The 22,326-nt window shown below is 42.8% G+C and overlaps 1 protein-coding gene across 3 annotated transcripts; it reads left to right on the plus strand.

The window, feature by feature from the left end:
* Nucleotides 1-771: 771 nt before the first annotated feature.
* On the plus strand, nucleotides 772-15,699 carry ND-B8 (NADH dehydrogenase (ubiquinone) B8 subunit). 3 transcript variants are annotated; one of them, XM_067766438.1, is made up of 4 exons: nucleotides 772-943; nucleotides 13,313-13,419; nucleotides 13,479-13,566; nucleotides 15,502-15,699. In XM_067766438.1, the coding sequence occupies exons 1-3, from the start codon at nucleotides 846-848 to the stop codon at nucleotides 13,562-13,564; spliced, it is 291 nt and encodes a 96-aa protein (XP_067622539.1). In that variant the 5' UTR covers nucleotides 772-845; the 3' UTR covers nucleotides 13,565-13,566; nucleotides 15,502-15,699. The 3 variants fall into 3 exon arrangements, with proteins under 3 accessions (XP_067622539.1, XP_067622538.1, XP_067622537.1); XM_067766437.1 differs by lacking the exon at nucleotides 15,502-15,699 and having other exon boundaries at nucleotides 13,479-13,626; XM_067766436.1 differs by lacking the exons at nucleotides 13,313-13,419; nucleotides 13,479-13,566; nucleotides 15,502-15,699 and adding an exon at nucleotides 6,493-8,030 and having other exon boundaries at nucleotides 772-936.
* Nucleotides 15,700-22,326: the final 6,627 nt, after the last annotated feature.

Here is a 22,326-nt window from a genome sequence, read left to right on the forward strand (position 1 = left end):
AGCGGCATTTTTGCCTAGTTGATCAAATTTGCCGCGCTGTGCCGGGTCGCGCATTGCTGCTAACGCTAGGTGTGAATTGCCTCATAAGAATACATGCAAGTGCAGTGCTGCGTAGTGCAGCCTAATGTGGCCTTACCTTTAAACGAGATACAAAATATAGTTCTGAATCTTGACACAAATACGCGTCTTTTGATACCGCTATCGACATGTGCTACCCGAATTTTAAGTGCACGACTTAAGTTGAAATTTTACTAAATTTGGAAATTAAAAAGCTTATATTTCATAAACTAAGAGTTTCCTAGAGCTGTGGATGATAATTTTGAGATTTTTAGGACCCCCTCTACCCCTACAAATCAACAAAAGTTTGAAAATCGTGGCACCTTATATAAAATCCAACACTTTTCCGCGAATAACTTTTAACGTTATAAAAAATATAGTTTCTGCTTTCGGATTCTAAATCTTGAAGCAAATACGCGTCTTTTGGTACCGCTATCGACATGTGCGACCCGAATTTTAAGTGCAGGACTTAAGTTGAAATTTTACTAAATTTGGAAATTAAAAAGCTTATATTTCATAAACTAAGAGTTTCCTAAAGTAGCGAACGATAATTTTGTGATTTTTATGACCTCTCCTCCCCTCGAAAAAAAAAGTTGGAAAATCGTGGCACTTTATTCAAAATATTCCCCCATGACGTAATAAATGCCCATAAAAAACAGCTGAACTAATGCTTACATGCGCAATGCGCTACCTTCTTTTTCCATCATGGAAAAGGGCATCAAGAACTTATCGATGCAACTCTCATTTCTAAGCAGAACTTTTTATTTTTTGCATAGTTAAAAACAAAAATGTTCGTGTCCGCAAGACGATTAACAACAATATCTCCGAAATTGAAAGAGCTACGAATTCATCTATGTCAAACGGGTGAAGCTTCGAAAGGTGCTAGGTATACTCGTTATTTAAACTTATAGTTTCATTACTCTCGTGATTGCATAATTTTCCGTCGTAATAAAGGATGGTAATAGTCTAGTTGAGGGGTCGACTGCTAATACGCTACCAAAAACATCGAGAGAGGTGTTAAACGACGCGTCTTGACATCAGTATTAATAATCTGAAGGCGGAAAATAAAAATTTGGTAATAGTCTAGTTGAGGGGTCGACTGCTAATACGCTACCAAAAATGTCGAGAGAGGTGTCAAAAGACGCGTCTAGACATCAGTATTAATAATCCGATGGCGGAAAATAAAAATTTTAACGCGTTCAAAAGATATTAACGAAAAACCGAAAAAAGACCCGCGGGTACCTCCGAAACCGGGGGTCGGATCCATAGTATTTTTGCGCAGAACACCTTTCTGCGTTGGCGGCCTTCGGCCGCGATTATAAAAAATAACCCTGGGTAATAGTCTAGTTGAGGGGTCGACTGCTAATACGCTACCAAAAATATTGAGAGAGGTGTCAAAAGACGCGTATTAATCTCGAGAACAATAATCCGATGGCGGAAAAGAAAAATTTTATCCATGTCCGGAGATATTTGCAGTTGAAGTTGGCGATTTCCATGTGGTTGTTGTTGTGTTAGTACCCCCAAAAAAAATTGTGTATTACCGTTGCGGGTACCACGGTTATACCACACACCCGGACTTGGCATGGCGTAGCCCAGGGTTATTTTTTATAATCGCGGCCGAAGGCCGCCAACGCAGAAAGGTGTTCTGCGCAAAAATACTATGGATCCGACCCCCGGTTTCGGAGGTACCCGCGGGTCTTTTTTCGGTTTTTCGTTAATATCTTTTGAACGCGTTAAAATTTTTATTTTCCGCCATCGGATTATTAATACTGATGTCAAGACGCGTCGTTTTACACCTCTCTCGATATTTTTGGTAGCGTATTAGCAGTCGACCCCTCAACTAGACTATTACCTAACCCTGGGCTACGCCATGCCAAGTCCGGGTGTGTGGTATAACCGTGGTACCCGCAACGGTAATACACAATTTTTTTTGTGGGTACACACAACAACAACCACATGAAAATCGCCTACATCAACTGAAAATATCTCCGGACAGAGATAAAACTTCGGATTATTGTTCTCGTGATTAATACGCGTCTTTTGACACCTCTCGATATTTTTGGTAGCGTATTAGCAGTCGACCCCTCAACTAGACTTTTTGATAAAAGTCTTTTGGTAAAAGTCTAGTTGAGGGGTCGACTGCTAATACGCTACCAAAAATATCGAGTTTTATCTCTGTCCGGAGATATTTTCAGTTGATGTTGGCGATTTTCATGTGGTTGTTGTTGTGTGTACCCACAAAAAAAATTGTGTATTACCGTTGCGGGTACCACGGTTATACCACACACCCGGACTTGGCATGGCGTAGCCCAGGGTTATTTTTTATAATCGCGGCCGAAGGCCGCCAACGCAGAAAGGTGTTCTGCGCAAAAATACTATGGATCCGACCCCCGGTTTCGGAGGTACCCGCGGGTCTTTTTTCGGTTTTTCGTTAATATCTTTTGAACGCGTTAAAATTTTTATTTTCCGCCATCGGATTATTAATACTGATGTCTAGACGCGTCTTTTGACACCTCTCTCGACATTTTTGGTAGCGTATTAGCAGTCGACCCCTCAACTAGACTATTACCAAATTACCCCAAGAGGCTCCGTAATATGGTGACCGATCCATACTTTTTTTTGGGTAATTCTTTACGACGGCATGACACTGCCAATACGCGTCAAAAAATATCGCGAGAGTGTCAAAAGACGCGTATTAATCTTGAGAACAATAATACGAAACCGGAAAATAAAAATTTTATAAATATTAGTTTGGCGACCTTTCTATTTCATAAATTTTATTTGCCGGCTTGAGGTCTGATGTTTTGAAAAATAAAACAGATGTTTTAAATTTTTTACCAATATATTTCGGTTATGCACGATAACCGTTCTCAGGGTGAACTATAAACAAACAGAACATAAAATAACATATAATTTACATCAAACAACAATTAACAATTAATAACAAAACTTCTTAAACATTGAAAACATACATTTTTGACACGTCTTTCCCTTTGTACGTGGAGTTGTTAACTATTTTGGTATTTTATTAGATGCCTATAGGAGAGCGCGGTGTTTGCTACATCTGTTTTGTAGTTAATTCTTGTGTTAGTTGGTGTGTTTAGTATATGTAGAATTTCCAGTGTGAATCTCTTTCCATATTGTTGTTCTTGTTGAAGTACTATTGTTTTTTCGAAATTCGGGCAGTGCTTTCTCGTTGCACAATGGGTCATAAGTGCGGTTTTTTGGTTATTTATATTTAAATCATTACAATATTTAAAATCTGATTTATGTTGTGCTAATCGACTCTTTAATTTAGATTTAGTTGTTCCAACATATACTTTGTTGCATAATTCTTTGTCGTTTCCGTTACACGGGATTTGATAAATTATGTTGCTTTTTTCCATTTGTGGTATTTTCGATTTCGTTTGGTTAAACATACTTTTTAAAGTGCTCATAGGCTTGTGTGCTATTTTAATATCTTCTTTATTATAGATGTCAGATGTTGATAGGCGCTCAGATAATTTAGGTACATAAGTTAACGACTTAAATATTTTCGGTTTTTCCTCTCTACGTTGACTATTTGGTGATTTATATCTTTTTAAAAGAGTTTTTATAATTTTATCAGGAAAATCATTGGCTTTTAACAATATCTTAATTTCATTTTCTATGTCCTTATGGTAAGTGTCATCTGTAATATTCATCATTCGTCTTATACAGCCCATTGCCGTATTTATGATCATGTTTTTGGGATGTTTAGAATAATAATTTATAATTCTACCCGATGTTATGGACTTCTTATACCACATTAACTTCAGTTGATTTCCTCGTCGTATTACTATTGAATCTAGATAGCGTAATTTTCCGTCGTCCTCGAGATCCGTAGTGAATTTAATATTTTGTGAACATATGCCCAAACAATAGTACTTCAACAAGAAAAACAATATGGAAAGAGATTCACACTGGAAATGCTACATATACTAAACACACCAACTAACACAAGAATTAACTACAAAACAGATGTAGCAAACGCCGCGCTCTCCTATAGGCATCTAATAAAAAACCAAAATAGTCAACACGTACAAAGGGAAAGACGTGTCAAAAATGTATGTTTTCAATGTTTAAGAAGTTTTATTATTAATTGTTAATTGTTGTTTGATGTAAATTATATGTTATTTTATGTTCTGTTTGTTTATAGTTCACCCTGAGGACGGTTATCGTGCATAACCGAAATATATTGGTAAAAAATTTAAAACATCTGTGTTTTATTTTTCAAAACATCAGACCTCAAGCCGGCAAATAAAATTTTTAAAAATTGTATATCTGTCCGGAGATATTATTATTATTGTTATTTTATTTATTACGGCCAAAAAGCCTAATTCATTGTATAGTACAATTTACAAAATTCATAATTGTTTCTTAAAACTATTTCATTAAAAAGAAATGAGTAAATTTATTGTTTAACTAGTATTAAATATTTATTTTTTTCTATAAACTTAACAACGTTTTCACAGTCTTTTATCTCTGCTGGTAGTTCATTATACATTTTATAGCCTACGTATTCTAAGGTCTTTTTTGCGAACTCGGTTCTTACTTGCCGTTGAAGTTGGCGATTTTCATGTGGTCGTTGTAAAGTTGGGTACCCACAAAACAAATTGTGAACATATGTGTTTTGCGCGGATATAGTTTTGGTCTACAAACCGGTGTTGGACCCAGCCAGGGTAATTTTTTTGGTAATTCTATACGACAGCAAGACTGCTAATACGCGTCCAAAAATATCGAGAGAGGTGTCAAACGACGCGCCTTGACAACGGTATTAATAATCGAAACCGGAAAATAAAAATTTTAACTTGTTCAAAAGATATTAACGAAAAACCGAAAAAACAGCGACGGGTACCTCCGAAACCGGGGGTGAAATCCATAGTATTTTTGCGCAGAACACCTTTATAAAAAAAAAACCTGCGCTACGCCATGCCAAGTCCGGGTGTGTGGTATAACGCAGCCGAAGGCCGCCAATGCAGAAAGGTGGGTAAAGTACCAAAAGTATTGAGAGAGGTGTCAAGAAAAATGAAAGAAAAATGTTATCTCTGTCCGGTGATATTTGCAGTTGAAGTTGGCGATTTTCATGTGGTTGGGTACCCACAAAAAAATGTGAACATAAGTGTTTTGCGCGGATATAGTTTTGGTCTCAAAACCGGTGTGGGACCCACCCAGGGCAATTTTTTATAAGCGCGACCAAAGGCCGCCAACGCAAAAAGGTGTTCTGCGCAAAAGTACTATGGATATCACCCCCGGTTTCGGAGGTACCCGTCGGTCATTTTGCGGCTATTTGTTAATATCTTTTGAACGAGTTAAAATTTTTATTTTCCGCATTCGGATGGCGTATTAGCAGTCGACCCCTCAAATAGACTATTACCGAAAGGTGTTCTGCGCAAAAATCCATAGTATTTTTGCGCAGAACACTTCTGCATTGGCGACCTTCGGTCGCGCTTATAAAAAAATTAACCTTGGTGGTTCCAACACCGGTTTGGAGACCAAAACTATATCCGCGCAAAACACTTATAGCCACAGTTTTTCTTACATTATTAAATTACAACAACCACATGAAAATTTTCGATTTTGTTTGCAAATATCTCCTAAAAGAAATACAATTTCGAATTCGTGATCCTGGGTCTAAAGCGCGTCTTTTGACACCCCTTCCCATATTTTTTGACGTGTGTTGGAATAACTATGCAAAAGACCACTTAGTAAATCTCCTTAGAACTTACAACTTAGCTGAACTAAACAACTGCGAAGTTAGCCTAAAGGTCCAAAGAATAAACAACATCCTTAATGACGTAATGGCCACTTTAACATATAAAAAGCGAGTTCAAGTTAAATTGATTAATAAATGGTACGACCATGAACTAACAGAGTTGAATAAGCTGAAGTATGAACAATTTAAAATAGCAGAGAGAACCAATATTTGGGATAACTATATTACAATAAAACGATATTACAAAAAAGCAGTTAAAATAAAAAAGAAAACATTTATGGAAAACAAAATCTCAAGAAATACTAATAACCAAAAGTTAATGTGGAAATGTCTAAAAGACGCCATAGATTTGAGTAGTGAGGTAGCACAAATTCAAAAAATTTCTATAAATGGTGCTCTTATTGAAGATGATTATGAAATAGCAACTGAATTAAACCGTTACTTTAATGAGAGCATAATCGGAATCAGAGATAGCATTGAAATTTTCGAAGCAGGTGGAAATCAAATGGAGATAAGCAGAAGCGTGTTTAAATTGAAGGAAATAGATGTTGAAGAAATTATGAGAGTTACAACGAAATTAAAAAACAAGTACGGAGGAAAAAAATTAGTAACGGAAGGTGTATTAAAAGACAGCATGGAGTACTTAGGATATACCTACACATGTGTAATTAATGAAAGTTTCTAATTTGGTGTATTTCCAGACTGCTGGAAGACCTCAGTAATTGTACCTGTGGAAAAAGTAAAGGGAACAATTAAACCAGAGGAGATACGACCCATAAATACCTTACCTAGCGATGAGAAAATAATAGAAACTGTAGTTAAGAACCAATTGCTGGATTACTTAAATAAAAACGAAGTTATTATAAAGGAGCAGTCGGGGTTTAGATCAAAACACTCGTGTGAAACTGCACTTAACCTGGTAATTGCAGAATGGAAAGAAAGTAGAACGAAGAAACAATTTACAATTTCAGTTTTCCTCGACCTAAAAAGAGCTTTCGAAACAGTAGACAGAGATATTCTTATAAGAAAACTGTATAAAATTGGCATAAGAAACATAGCGCTTAACTGGTTCAAAAGTTACCTTAGTGGAAGAAAGCAGAAAACTGTAATAAGAAATAAGATTTCCCCCGAAGTGGACATTGAAATAGGATTGCCACAGGGTTCGGTGCTTGCAGCAATTCTTTTTATAATTTACATAAATGATATTAAAAACTGTATCAAATACTGCAAAATAAGATTATTCGCTGATGATGCACTTTTGACTGTAAGCGGTAACACAATTGATGAGGCAGCCTCAAAAATACAATCGGACCTACAGGCAATATATAAGTGGTTGTGCCAAAATATGCTTAAAATAAACATAGAAAAGACAAAATGGATGATAATGGGGTCTAGAGTGACTCAAGATGATGTATCGCTAAAAATAGCAAATACCCCTATAGAAAGAGTAACCCGAATAAAATACCTGGGAATAATTATAGATGACAAATTAAAATTTGATGAACATCTTAAATACATCGAAGGGAAAATTTCCAAAAAAATAGGGTTCATGTTTCGATCATGCAGGCATATTAGTATGCAATACAAAATAATGGTCTATAGATCCATTATCGAGCCGCATTTTATTTACTGTCCTACAATCCTATTCGCATTAGCTGATTCGCAAAAATCCAGGCTACAAATTAAACAAAACAAAGTTATGCGTTTCATATTAAGAAAACGGTATGATACCCCAATTAAGGATTTACTAGACAGCTTAAACTGGCTTAGTGTAAAACAAAACATCACTTACTACACATTGAAGTTTATACACAACATAAAGTTGGGAAACTTGCCGAATTACCTAAGTGAAAGTGTCAGACTAAACAGAGAGGTCCATAGCTATCAAACAAGACACAATAACAACTTTTACTTCCAGTAGTGAGATCTGAATTCGATAAAAAAAGTATATACTACGAAGGAATTAGAGAATATAATGATCTGCCAATTGATATTAAAAACTGTAATAATACCAAAAAATTCAGAAAGTTATTATACAGCTACTGTAAAGCGCTACCTGTAAAGTAGTTAAATTTATTTAGTAAATAATTTTATAGATTATTATATAGTTGAAGTCAAAGAAATTCAATGAATTGAAACAAATATGTAAACATTAAAAATACTTTGTACCTTATTAAATTATATAGATCTTCAAGATCGTAAATAAATAAATAAATTAAATTAAATAAATTAAATTGAATTTTTAGCAGTTGTGAGCTAAAGTAAAGAATTACCAAAAAATTGTGAACATAAGTGTTTTGCGCGGATATAGTTTTGTTATCCAAACTGGTGTTGGACGCATCCAGGTTAATTTTTTATAAGCGCGGGCCGAAGACTGCCAATACAGAAAGGTGTTCTGCGCATAAATACTATGGATCCCACCCGCGGGTAATTTTTCGGTTTTTCATTAATAGCTTATGAACGAGTTAAAATTTTTATTTTCCGCCTTCGGATTATTAATACTGGGTAATAGTCTAGGTGAGGGCGACTGCTAATACGGTCCAAACATATCGAGAGAGGTGTCAAACGACGCGTCTTGACCGCTTCCCTACTGGAGCGACTCGGGATTTTTCCAGACCAAGGACTGCCATTCCAGGGTAACCCCATTTAATTGTTGCGTCCCTCCCACAAATTGTCATTTTCCCAACAGCTCCTTGCAGCGGGACTGCTCCATATTCTCTTGTTCCGGGAAGGTATCGTACCCAATCCGGGTCCGTCTCCTGACCCGGGTCGTGAGAAATGGTTTTGCTGCATCTGCCGGAAAAGAATCTTTTTAGGACGGTCATACTGTTGTTGTTGTTGTTGTAGCGATACGGTTGCTCCCCGAAGGTTTAGGGAGTGATCGATGTGATGGTCCTTTGCCGTTTACAGATCCGGTACGCTCCGGTAACACAGCATCATTAAGGTGCTGGCCCGACCATCTCTGGAACGATTTATATGGCCACATTAAACCTTCAGGCCAATCCGGTATTTTAGTCGCCTCTTACGACAGGCATACCTACCGCGGGTATATTCTAACTCCCTGACCCGCTGGGTTGAGGACGGTCATACTCGTGTCAGTGTGTTTCGTGTAAGGAATGGTTGCACCGGGCAGGTTGTTCTAAGCTAGACCCCGAAACCAGACGTCCACGTAACTTCTATAAATCTTTTGTGGCTCCTTGTTGTTCACGTCCTAGGATGTCCCGTAGTCTGCATCTTACCCAAGGACGTCTAGTCGCAGGGCCTCAACAACAATCGCGTTCTGGCCTTCCACAACCCAGGCGTAGTCACCCGTCACTCCCAGAGTGACGACGTCTCCCCCTATGCACTTCAGAATTCTGCAGTCGATTAACTGGGAAGATCACGGAGCTAGTCCACTTCATGAAGCGGCACAACATCCGCATTGCTACGATTCAAGAGACTACACTCACAGCAAGATCTGCATTGCAGACCTGTTCTGGGTATAATGTCGACAGAAAAGATCGCAAGAGCGGAAATGGAGGCGGCCTCGCGTAGATGTTAGCGGATCAAATAGAAGAAACGACGTTCTGCACTATAAACGGAGACGCCCCACACGTATGGTAGGAAGCTGTCACAGTTCGACGGATATATCAATCGAGAGCGCAAAACTCGTAAACTGCGGCAACGGCAGCCGATGGTAACATTGGCATCCGATCACCTGACTATACTTATTTCGCTCGAGCGTCCCGCCGACTTCATTGTTCCAGAAAAACGCACTTTCATTAACTCCAAAAAGGAAAGTGGGACGAATACAAATCCTTTACAGACAACCGCTTTGCTGCCCTCCCTATCCCAACTGATGCCCGCCAAGGGGAGCGTGCTTTCTGCAAGGTCACTGAAGCCGCCTCGGCTCGTTTCATTCCCGCCGGTAGAATCCCCGAAATTCAGTCCCACTTCCCGGCAGAGGCCGCAAGTTCAGCGAGAGAACGTGACCTTATAAGACAGCTCGATCCCGGCGATCCCCAATAAGGGATATAAACCAACGCATCAGATTGCTTGTGCATGAACACAAGCGGGCGAAATGGGAGGAGCGATTTATGTGGCCACATTAAACCTTCAGGTCATTCTCTCCCTCCCTACCCCCAAGTTCCATGAGGAGCAGGGAACAGGATTCGACGCGGATAGGTGAGGTTGACAATTGGGTTTGGAGAAGCTATATATTGCGCTGGCAACCTGAAGGGTTGCGATACACAACCCCTTGAATCTGGTATTTTAGTCGCCTCTTACGACAGGCATACCTACCGCGGGTATATTCTGATCCCCTAACCCGCTGGGGTAACATAGGAGAGTCATATCGTCTGATATCCCTTCTATCGCCAGTAGCCAAGACGCTTGAAGCCATTTTGATCCCCTACTTCATAGCAAGTTTGCAGCTAGCCTGTCATCAGCATGGCTTTAGAAAACTCCATAGCACCACCACCGCGCTAAATGCCATTAGCACCCAGATAAATTGTGGTTTAAACCAGAAGCCCCACCATAGAACAGTACACATAGCGCTAGACCTAGCAAAAGCTTTTGGTACGATCAACCATGCCACGTTACTGCAAGACTTGGAAGGGTCTACCCTTCCCCCATGTCTTAAAAGGTGGACCGCAAATTATCTGGGTGGTCGGCAGGCATCGGTGCAATTCAGAAACGAAATATCAAAGCCAAGAAGAATTGAACAAGGGGTGCCACAGGGTGGTGTCCTATCCCCACTTTTGTTTAATTTTACATATCTAAACTACCTTCGCCACCGGAAGGAGTTACTATCGTTTCTTACGCCGATGACTGCACAATAATGGCCACAGGCCCGGGCCCACAGATCGATGAGCTTTGCAACATAATAAACGGCTACCTCCCTCATCTCTCCAGTTTTTTCGCCTCGCGAAACTTTGCATTATCACCGACTAAATCATCCGCGACCTTATTTACAACTTGCACGTCCCAAATGTCGACCATTTTGAACATCCACGTCGATTGAACTACGCTACCGACTGTCCTACACCCCAAAATCTTGGGTGTGACGTTTGATCAGAATCTACATTTTGGTGAGCACGCAGCCGCAATTGTTCCGAAAATCCAGAGCCGTAATAAAATCCTCAAATCCCTTGCTGGCAGTACTTGGGGAAAACAACAACAACGAAACGCTCATTACCACATACAAAGCAATTGGCCAGCCGTTTGCGTGCTACGCGTCCACTATATGGTCGCCAAGCCTAAAAACTACTCACTGGAAGAAGCTACAGGCCTGCCAAAATACTGCGCTCAGAACCGCCACGGGCTATCTTCTTATATTCAGAACACCATCTACATAATGAGGCGAGAATACTCCCCATCAGGGAGAGAAATGAGATGCTAACCAAACAGTTCCTGTTGAATACCCAGAAACCTGGGCATCCCCACAGACATCTGATTGATGAGTCATCTCCTTAAGCATTTTGAGGAAATACGCCACCTGAGAACTCAGCTGTATGAAGCAAAAAAACACAAGCAGGTCCTTGGTGAACTCCACAAACAGGCGTCGGACCTTTATGCCGGGAATTGCCCGGTGAATCCAGTACTCAGGGAACAGTACCCAAAACTTGCGGAAGAGGAACACATACTCCCCAGGGAAACGCGAGTCACTCTGGCTCAACTTCGTTCTGGATACTGTAACAGGTTAAACTCTTACATATCCAGAATCAACCCCGACATACAAAATGTATGCCCCGCTTGCAATGTGCCAACCATCTCTTTAATTGTAATGTGAAACCAACTCCTCTAAAACCCCTTTCATTATGGTCCACCCCTGTCGAAGCAGCAAGTTTCCTTGAACTCCCATATTTTCGGTAGCGTATTAGCAGTCGACCCCTCAACTATACTTTTACCTTTTTTATAAGCAGAAATGTGTTCTCCACAAAAGTAGTATGGATACCACCCCCGGTTTTGGAGGAACACGCGCGTCATTTTCGTTAATATCTTTTGAACGAATTAAACATTTTTTTTGGCGCCTTCGGATTATTAATACTGATGTCAAGACGCGTCGTTTGACACCTCTCAATATTTTTGGTAGCGTATTAGCAGTCGACCCCTCAACTAGACTATTACCCAGTATTTTAATAATCCGAAGGCGGAAAATAAAAACTTTAACTCGTTCATAAGATATTAACTAAAACCCAAAAAATGACCCGCAGGTCATTCCGAAACGGGGGTGGGATCCATAGTATTTTGGCGCAGAATACCTTTCTACATTGGCGGCCTTCGGCCGCGCTTATAAAAAATTACCCTGGGTGGGTACAACACCGGTTTGGAGACCAAAACTATATCCGCGCAAAACACTTATGTTCCCAATTTGTTTTGTGGGTAAAACAACATTACAAAAACCACAATCTGTAACTTCAGCTGCAAATATCTCCGGACAGAGATACAATTTTTCTTTTCCGCCTTCGGATTATTGTTTTCGCGTCTTTTGACACCTCTCTCGATATTTTTGGACGCATATTAGCAGTGTCATGCTGTTGTATAGAATTACCCTATAAATCACCATAATGGGTAATTCTATACGAAAGCATGAAACTCTTAAAGCACGGCCAAAAATAACGCAGAAAGTTTTTCAGCGCAATAATACTATTATTAATACTGATGTCAAGACGCGTCGTTTGACACCTCTCTCAATATTTTTGGCACCATATTAGCAGTCGACCCCTCAACTAAACTTTTACCCTCAGTCGGAAAACAAAAATTTCAAAATGACCCCTTGTCCCTCCGAAAATACTAGCTGCCTACTAATTGATTAGTAGGTATATTTGCAAGTACATAGGTATGTATATATGGTGTAGTAACTTGACCACGCATTTTGTACCAAACGAGGAAAAAAAAATGTACCAAAAGTCTACAAATGCGAATTTGAATTAATATAAAAATAACAGCTGAATTCAAAGCAAAACTATTTTTTGAGCCAGGTTTCACCTGTAGGGCCACCCCTCATAGTATAGAACAGGGCTTACAATCGCTGTAAAAACCCAATTAGAAAGGGAGGGCGATAAGCCCCAGGTACACCCCAGCATTCATTTACATGCCGTTTACATGACGTTGAGGTCTTCTTCACCCTCTCCTCCACGTTGAGCTTCCATGACAGCTTACTGTCTGGGATGATTCCTAGATATTTTGTACAAGGTTTCTCCTGAAGGGTCACCTCTCCTAACTTAGGACTGGTCCAAGTTGGGACCTTGTACCTCTTTATAAACAAGACATATCCGTCTTCTTCGCGTTGGCTTTCAACCCGACATTAAATGCTCAGGTGTGAATATCCCAAAGCGCCCAATCCATCAAAGATTGCAATGTCATATGCGTAAGCCGTAAGCTTTATGGGTCCCTAATCGAGTCGCCTGAGCAGTTGGTTGATGACCAGTGTCCACAGCAGTTGGTTGATGACCCTGTCCACTGATTTTGTGGCCTCGTACAATCGCCATTGTGATGTAGTATTTACATAAAATTAAACAAAATCTCTCGCTTTCGCAGGGAATTCGTGCAGAAATTTTATCCCAACCTTAAGAAAAGCAACCCAGATCTACCAATTCTAATACGCGAGTGTTTAGGAATTCAACCACGTTTATGGGCACGATATGGTAAGATTTTATTGCTTGAGAAATACATCTGTTTAAATATAATATTTTTCTGTTTACAGATTTGGGGAAAGAAACCTCTGTTCCATTGACAAACCAATCGGCGCCAGAAATTCAAAAGCAAGTAGAAGCTGTAGTAAAAATGTAATGGTACGACTGTAAAAAAAATGATAAATAAAAAAAGAATAAAAGAGTACACGATCACACGCAGTTCCCGTAGTCTTTTAATCTCGCCCAATCCGATTGGAACGAAGCTCTGGCACACATGAGTAGGTCAGGCAAACAGACTGTTAATCCCTACCACCTTGTGTACCGTTTTCCAGCAATTAATATATACGCTTGCTACATCTTCCCAATGCAGTTCCTGCAATGGACTTTGCCACTTTCCTAGATTCTCTGGTCTCAGCGACGGAAACTCCCCGACGGGTTTCAAGGCCCCATGCTGCCAGGTCGAAACCCAACTACACCGGGACGTTCAGTCGCAGGGCCACAACAGCACTTGCGTCCTGGCCTTCCTCAAATCGGGCGTAGTCACCCGTCACTTATCCGTAGAGTGACGACGTCTCCACCGTTACACTCCAGAATTCTGCAGTTAAACTGTAATGTATTAACTGGGAAGATCACGGAGATAGTCGATTTCATGAGCCGGCATAACATCCGCATTTATGCTATTCAAAAGACCAAACTTACAGAGGGATCTGCTCTGCAGACCTGCTCTGGGTATAACGTGCACAGAAAAGATCGCGAGAGCAGAAATGGAGGCGGTCTCACGTTTATCGTACACCATTCAGTGCAATATAATATATTTGATGATCGCATTATCTTAGGCGATTTCAATGCCCATCACGATCTATAGCATTCTAACCTACAGGCGGACAGCAGGGATGAGATTTTGGTGGATCAAATAGAGAAAACGACGTTCTGCGCAATAAACGGAGACGCCCCTATTCGTATGGTAGGAAGCTGTCACAGTTCGCCAGATCTATCCATCGTGAGCGCAGGTCTAGTAAACTGGCAGTCGATGGTAACATTGGCATCTGGCCACCTGCCTATACCCCTTTCGCTCGAGCGAACCGCCTACTTCATCATCCGGCCGGATTCAATGACCTTGCGGAAAGCGCGTTCGCCTTGCCTAGCATCAGTTGGGATAGAGAGGACAGCAAAGCGATTGTCTGTAAAGGATGTAGCCAACCCACTTTCTTTTCTTAAAGTTGATGAAAGTGCAGTTTTCGGTAATGATGAAGTCGGTGGTTCGTTCGAGCGAAAGGGGTATAGGCGAGTCGTCAGATACCAATGTTACCATCGCTTTATTCCCGCCGAAAGAATTCCGGAAATCCGGCCTCGTTTTCCGGAGGAGGCCGCAAATTTAGCGAGAGAACGTGACCCTTTAAGACAGCACAACCCCGGCGACGCCCAAATAAGGGATATAAACCAACGCATCAGATTGCTTGTGGATGAACACAAGCGGGCAAAATGGGAGGAGCATTTAAAGAATTGCAACCTCTCTGCCGGTGTGGGTAAGCTTTGGTCCACCGTAAAGTCCCTATCGAATCCGACTAAGCACAATGACATAATTTTCCATCGCCTTTGGCAATAAAGTACTGCCGGGTGCAAAAAAATGCCCGAGCGCTTTTTGCCGACAATATGTAATGCATTCTACGGTTGACAAAGTTAGACGGCGGCCCAACAGACGCGCACGCAAACAAATGCAGCGCGTCCCCAATTGCCATCACCGCCAAAGAGGTTGAGAATGCTATCGTTTAATGCAAATTTAAAACTATCCAATCATCAGCATGGCTTCCGAAAATTACATATCACAACCACCGCGCTAAATGCCATTATCACCCAGATAAATTGCGGATTAAATCACAACCCCCACCATAGGACAGTACTCGCTGCGTTAGACCTGACAAAAGCTTTTGATACGGTCAACCATGGCACGTTACTGCACTGATATATACATAGAAGATGCATCACACGTGTTTATCCTCGCTCTGTTTTGTTTTTTAGTATTTCTGCTTTTCCTTTGCCGTTTCGCCTGATTTAAATTAATAAATAACAAGTATTTGTATTTGTATTTATTAGGCAATTCATCCCAGCACAACAATTTGGCAAAAATTATTTTACAGTGCTAGTCGGTAAAAGGCATAAAATAAGAACAATTTAAACTTGAAACTTAAAGCTAATGACTATGGCTAAGAAAAGGTTACAATAAATAATATATTTAATAAATAGTAAATAAATAAAATAAACGAATGATAGAGTACATTTGCTTAGAAGAAATCAGTATTTTAATTGTCTAGGTTATTATAGAAACTTGTTAATTCTTTATTGAAGAGCAGAGCATTGCTTATAAGCCTAAGTCTAGAAGGGAGCGAGTTCCAAAGACGTATCGAAGTAATGAAGAACTAGCGATCAGATATTAGCATACGATGTCTGAAGTGGGTAAGGAGAACAGATCTAGACGACTGGAGAAAATTTATCCTCCGATACAAATAGTCAGGTTGTTGTTGTTGTTGTTGTTGTAGCAGTGCTTCGCCCCACCCAATAGACGCGACCGATCACAAACTGTCATCAATATCCTCTAACGGGAGTCCAAGGAAACTTGCTGTTTCAACAGGGGTGGACCATAGGGAAAGGGGTGTTAGAGGCGTTGGTTCCACATTACAATTATAGAGATGGTTGGTGTCATGTGGGGACACATTGCAAGCGGGGCATACATTTTGTATGTCGGGGTTGATTCTGGATAGGTAAGAGTTTAACCTGTTACAGTATCCAGAAGGAAGTTGAGCCAGAGTGACACGCGTTTCCCTGGGGAGTATGCGTTTCTCTTCCGCAAGTTTTGGATACTTTACTTTGAGTACTGGGTTCACCGGGCAATTCCCGGCATAAAGGTCCGACGCCTGCTTGTGGAGTTCACCAAGGACCTGCTTGTGTTTTTTCGCTTCATACGGCTGTGTTCTCAGATGCCGTATTTCCTCAAAATGCTTACGGAGATGACTCCTTAAGCCCCTAGGCGGTGCTGGCTCGTCAATCAGATGTCTGTTGGGATGCCCAGGTTTCTGGGTATTCAACAGGAACTGTTTGGTCAGCATCTCGTTTCTTTCCCTGATAGGCAGGCCTGTAGCTTCTTCCAGTGGGTAATTTTTAGGCTTGGCGACCATATGGGTGACGCGTAGCACGTAATCGGCTGGCTAATTGCTGTGTATGTAGTCATGAGCGTTTCTTTATCTTTTCCCCAGGTACTGCCAGCAAGGGATTTGAGGATTTTGTTACGGCTCTGAATTCTCGGAACAATTGCGGCTGCGTGCTCACCAAAATGTAGATCCTGATCAAAGGTCACACCCAAGATTTTGGGGTGTAGGACAGTCGGTAGCGTAGAGCCATCGTCGTGGATGTTCAAAATGGTCGACATTTGGGACGTCCATGTTGTAAATAAGGTCGCGGAAGATTTAGTCGGTGATAATGCCAGGTTTCGCGAGGCGAAAAAACTGGAGAGATCAGGGAGGTAGCCGTTTATTTTATTGCATAGCTCATCGATCTGTGGGCCTGGGCCTGTGGCCATTACTGTGCAGTCATCGGCGTAGGAAACGATTGTGACTCCTTCCGGTGGTGAAGGTAGCTTAGATATGTAGAAATTAAACAGAAGTGGGGATAGGACACCACCCTGTGGCACCCCTTGTTTAATTCTCCTTGGCTTTGATGTTTCGTTTCTAAATAGCACCGATGCCTGCCGACCACCCAGATAATTTGCGGTCCACCTTTTAAGACATGGGGGAAGGGTAGACCCTTCCAGGTCTTGCAGTAACGAGCCATGGTTGACCGTATCAAAAGCTTTTGATAGGTCTAGCGCTACGAGTACTGTTCTATGGTGGGGGTTTTGATTTAAACCGCAATTTATCTGGGTGCCAATGGCATTTAGCGCGGAGGTAGTGCTATGGAGTTTTCTGAAGCCATGCTGATGGGAGGCTAGTTGCAAATTTGCTTGGAAATAAGGGAGCAAAATGGCTTCGAGCGTCTTTGCTACTGGCGATAGGAGAGATATCGGACGATACGACTCTCCTATGTTAGCTGGTTTACCAGGCTTTAGTACCGGGACCACCTTGGCCATTCTCCATTTCTCGGGTATGACAAAGGTGGAAAGAGACAGGTTGAAGACCTGCGCTAAATATTTGAAACCCTCTTTCCCTAGGCTTTTAAGCATCGGCATGGCTATGCCGTCTGGGCCCACTGCTTTGGATGGTTTAGCGCGACCAATGGCGTCCTCAACCTCTTTAGCGGTGATGGTGATTGGTGACGCGCTGAATTTGTGTTTATGTGCGTGTCTGTTGGCCCTCCGTCTAACTTTGTCGACCGTAGAATGCATTATATATTGTCGGCAGAAAGCGCTCGCGCATTTTTTCGCATCCGACAGCACTTTGTCGCCAAAGGCGATGGAAACTTGGTCTTTGTGCTTAGTCGGATTCGATAGGGACTTTACGGTGGACCAAAGTTTACCCACACCGGTAGAGAGGTTACAACCTCTTAGGTGCTCCTCCCATTTCGCCCGCTTGTGTTCATCCACAAGCAATCTGATGCGTTGGTTTATATCCCTTATTTGGGGGTCGCCTGGATCAAGCTGCCTTATAAGGTCACGTTCTCTCGCTAAGTTTGCGGCCTCCGCCGGGAAGTGGGCCGGATTTCGGGAATTCTCCCGGCGGGAATGAAACGTGCCGAGGCGGATTCAATGACCTTGCGGAAGGCACGCTCCCCTTGGCGGGCATCAGTCGGGATAGGGAGGGCAGCAAAGAGGTTGTCTGTAAAGGATTTATATTCTTCCCACTTTCCTTTTTTAAAGTTTATGAAAGTGCGTTTTTCGGTGACGATGAAGTCGGCGGTACGCTCGAGCAAAACAAGTATAGGCAGGTGGTCGGATGCCAATGATACCATCGGCTGCCAGTTGACGCAGTTTACGAGTTCTACGCTCACGATTGAGATATCTGGCGAACTGTGACAGCTTCCTACCATACGTGTGGGGGCGTCTCCGTTTATTGTGCAGAACGTCGTCTCTTCTATTTGATCCGCCAACATCTCGCCCCTACTGTCCGCCCGCAAATTTTAATGCCATAGATCATGATGGGCATTGAAGTCGCCTAAAATAATGCGATTGTTTCCAGTGAGTAAGGCTCTGATATTAGGGCGGTATCCACCGGGGCAACAGGTGGCAGGGGGGATGTAGATGTTGATGATTTCTAGGTTTGCATCGCCTGACCGGACAGATAGGCCTTGACGTTCTAAGACGTTGTCCCTGCGGTCGATGCCAGGATCAAATATGTGATATTGCACAGAGTGGTGTATTATAAACGCGAGGCCGCCTCCATTTCCGCTCTCGCGATCTTTTCTGTGGACATTATACCCAGAGCAGGTCTGCAATGCAGATCGTGCTGTGAGTTTAGTCTCTTTAATCGCAGCGATGCGGATGTTGTGCCGCTTCATGAAATTGACTATCTCCGTAATCTTCCCAGTTAGTCCATTACAGTTTAACTGCAGAATTCTGAAGTGCATGAGGGGAGACGTCGCCACTCTGGGGGTAAGTGACGGGTGACTACGCCTGGGTTGAGGAAGGCCAGGACGCAATTGCTGTTGTGGCCCTGGGACTGGGCGTCCTTGGGCAAGCATTGGGGTACCCGGATGATTTGGGTTTGCGACCTGGCAACATGGCGCGATGAAACCCGTCAAGGGGTTGCCGTCGCGGAGACCAGAACATCTAGGAAAGTGGCACCACCCAAGGCAGGAGCTGCATTGGGCGGATGTCGCAAACATATATATTCTGTGCTGGCAAACGGTGCAAACGGAGGTAGGGACTAAGAGTCTGTTTCCCTGACCTACACGATTGCTGCCGGAAAAGAGGGGGGGAGAAGACGGGGGCAGGGGCTGTTGCTCAGCATTGCTTCCGACTCTACTACGAAGATTGTAGTTATGAGTGGTAGCAGCTGTTTGAGTTGTTGGCGCCGTAAGGCGCGAGCAGCAGCGGGTGCTTGTTGTGTCTTGCTGAGCAGCGGGGCTGCTGGAAGGTAATGGGGGGCGCTTAGACGTAGACTACGGGGCGCCCTTGGGCGTGAACAGCAAGGAGCCACAAAAGATTTATAAAAGTTACGTGGACGTCGGGTTTTGGGATCAAGCCCAGAACAACCTGTCCGATGCAACCATCCCTTACACGAGACACACTGAACAGAGTATGACCGTCCTAAAAAGATTCTTTTCCGGCAGATGCAGCAAAACCATTTCTCAGGACCGGGGTCAGGAGACGGACCCGGATTGGATTCGATACCTTCCCGGAGCAAGAGAATATGGAGCAGTCCTGCTGCAAGGAGCTGCTGTGTTGGCGGGTGGAGAAATAACACGTATTTTAAGCTGTATTACCTTGTAAAATTCATTTAATTCAGGTGTAATTCTGTACAAAGGAAATGATTAACTTATATTGCAATTATATGATTGTAAATCTAATTATAAGCGTGGTCGTGATCGTGATCGTGATCGCTAAAATACTTGTGCTGCTTGTCCTCCTTGTTCAACGCCGCCAACGAAAAAGAAAAAGAAAAGGCAAAGGATCCAATGCAATGCCTTAACGTCAGTTGAACTCGTGTAGGCGATTAACTTGACATACAGACACAAGGTTGCATTTTGAAGTAGAATAAATTTGTAACTTTAGGTACTCAAGGGTGTACTGGTTTGTTGCGCGCTAACATTCCCCCTTCCGTGAACTTCATGCTCTGGCGTGGGGTTCACCGATTTCAGATCGAGGCGCGCAAGTTTCACCACTGGGCGGGTGACCAAGCTGCTGGAGGTTTTGACCACTGCACTCTTGACTTGCCCGTCAGCGCTGCGTATGACATCTAGTACCCTTCCTCTTACCCATGTGTTCCGCTTTGTGTTCTCGTCTACGATTATGACGATGTCATCTGGAGCGATTGGTATTTCGGGGGTATCGAACCATTTTGCGCGTCTGGTTAGACCCGGTAAGTATTCACGGAGCCATCTTCTCCAAAATCGGTCCGCTAAGTCGCCGGCATTGCGAAAGCTTTCGTTCAGCTGTGTAGGAAGACCTACGTCGATGTCATCCTTTTCTCTTATGCCGCTGGAATTGCCGAGAAGGAAATGATTTGGCGTCAGAGCCTCGCTTTCGATTGAGTCAAGCGGAATATATATTAGTGGTCGCATATTGATGATGCTCTCAACGTCAGCTAGGGCAGCTCTCAGCACTTCTTCGCGCAAACCACTTTTTGGTAATATGTCCATCAAGACTGATTTCACCGAGCGAACCATGCGCTCCCATGCCCCACCCATATGTGGCGCTGCTGGTGGTATAAAGGACCATTCGATTTCAGGATATTTTTGTATAATAGCGTCAGACGATATTTTCTCGATCTCTTCCGCCAGTATTCGACTGGCGCCTCTAAAATTGGTCCCGTTGTCGGATAGAATTCGCCTGGGAACGCCTCTTCTGGCAATAAACAATTTCAGAATGAGTAGAAATGAGTCAGTCGAGAGTGATGGCGCAAGCTCAATGTGAACAGCTCGAATGGTCATACACGTAAATATAACGCCCCACCGTTTCTCATGCCTTCTTCCTGCCATCACGTCAAAGGGTCCAAAATAGTCAACCCCTGTGTATGCGAAGGGGTGAGTAAATGCTGCAAGACGATCTACCGGAAGTCTGCCCATTTCTGGTGGATTTGGCGTGGCCCGTTGGTTGCGACATTGTTGACAGACCTTTGCAACCGCTCTCACTAATGCACGTAATCCCGGAATGCAGAATCGCTGCCTCATCTCATTTACCACTATCTCGTTGTGATGGTGATGGAATTTGCGGTGGTAGAAGTCTCCGATGAGATTTGTAACGCTGTGATGCCGCGGGAGAATTATCGGTTGTTTTAGATCTGATGGCACTCCCCTTGCTTCGTCGATTCGTCCCTTTACGCGCAGCAGACCGTACTTATCTGTGAATGGAGAAAGTTTGTAAATTGAGCTTTTACAACTTACCCCGCCGGTTCTCAGTTGATTGAGTTCTTCGCTGTAACATTCGCGCTGGCACATACGAAATATCAGAAGCTCGGCACTTGTGCAAGTCGTATCGTACAGCAGCATCTGAGTTATAGGGTTTTTAATCGGAGCTCTTATAGTCAATCGAAGAAGTCGGAGAACGCACATCTGTGCTGAACGTAGTTTCTCCCATTTGCTGAATCTTTTGGGATCTGGTGATGCACCCTCTTCAACCGAGATGTCAGCTGCTATGTGCTGTATCGTTTCCAGGGTGGATTGCGATTGTTGTATTTCGGATGTGTGCCAGGAAGTGTCCGGGAGTCTCAGAAACTCCGGTCCCGTAAACCATCTGTCGGCGCTGTTAACGTCGAGTTTGGGATTCCACTTAGTGGCGTCGTCCGCGACGTTGTGCTTTGATGGCACCCACCGCCATTCATTGACTTGTGATTCTTCTAAGATTTCGCCAACGCGTACGGCCACAAATTGGTGGAACTTTCTGGTGTCAGACCTTATCCAGCATAACACGGCCTTCGAATCGGACCAGAAGATACGACGGCTAATATGTATAGAGATCTCTTGTTGTATAAATTTAGCGAGCCGAAGCCCAAGAATTGCAGCCATCAGCTCAAGCCTCGGAATAGACAGCGGCTTCAATGGGGCGACTCTGGTTTTTGATGCTACTAGGCTGCACTGAACTTCGCCGATTACGTTGGAACGCAGGAATGCTACAGCCGCATATGCTGATACACCGGCGTCTACAAAAACATGCAGCTGGTTATCGTCACTACGGTTCGCCAAGACATAGCAGCGTGGAATTCGGATGTCGTTAATGTATTTCAGCTTACGCACCCACTGCCACCACGCCGATCGTTCTTTGTTATGCACGGG

Source organism: Eurosta solidaginis, chromosome 2 (genome assembly GCF_040869045.1).
Source record: "Eurosta solidaginis isolate ZX-2024a chromosome 2, ASM4086904v1, whole genome shotgun sequence".
Lineage (NCBI taxonomy): Eukaryota > Metazoa > Arthropoda > Insecta > Diptera > Tephritidae > Eurosta > Eurosta solidaginis.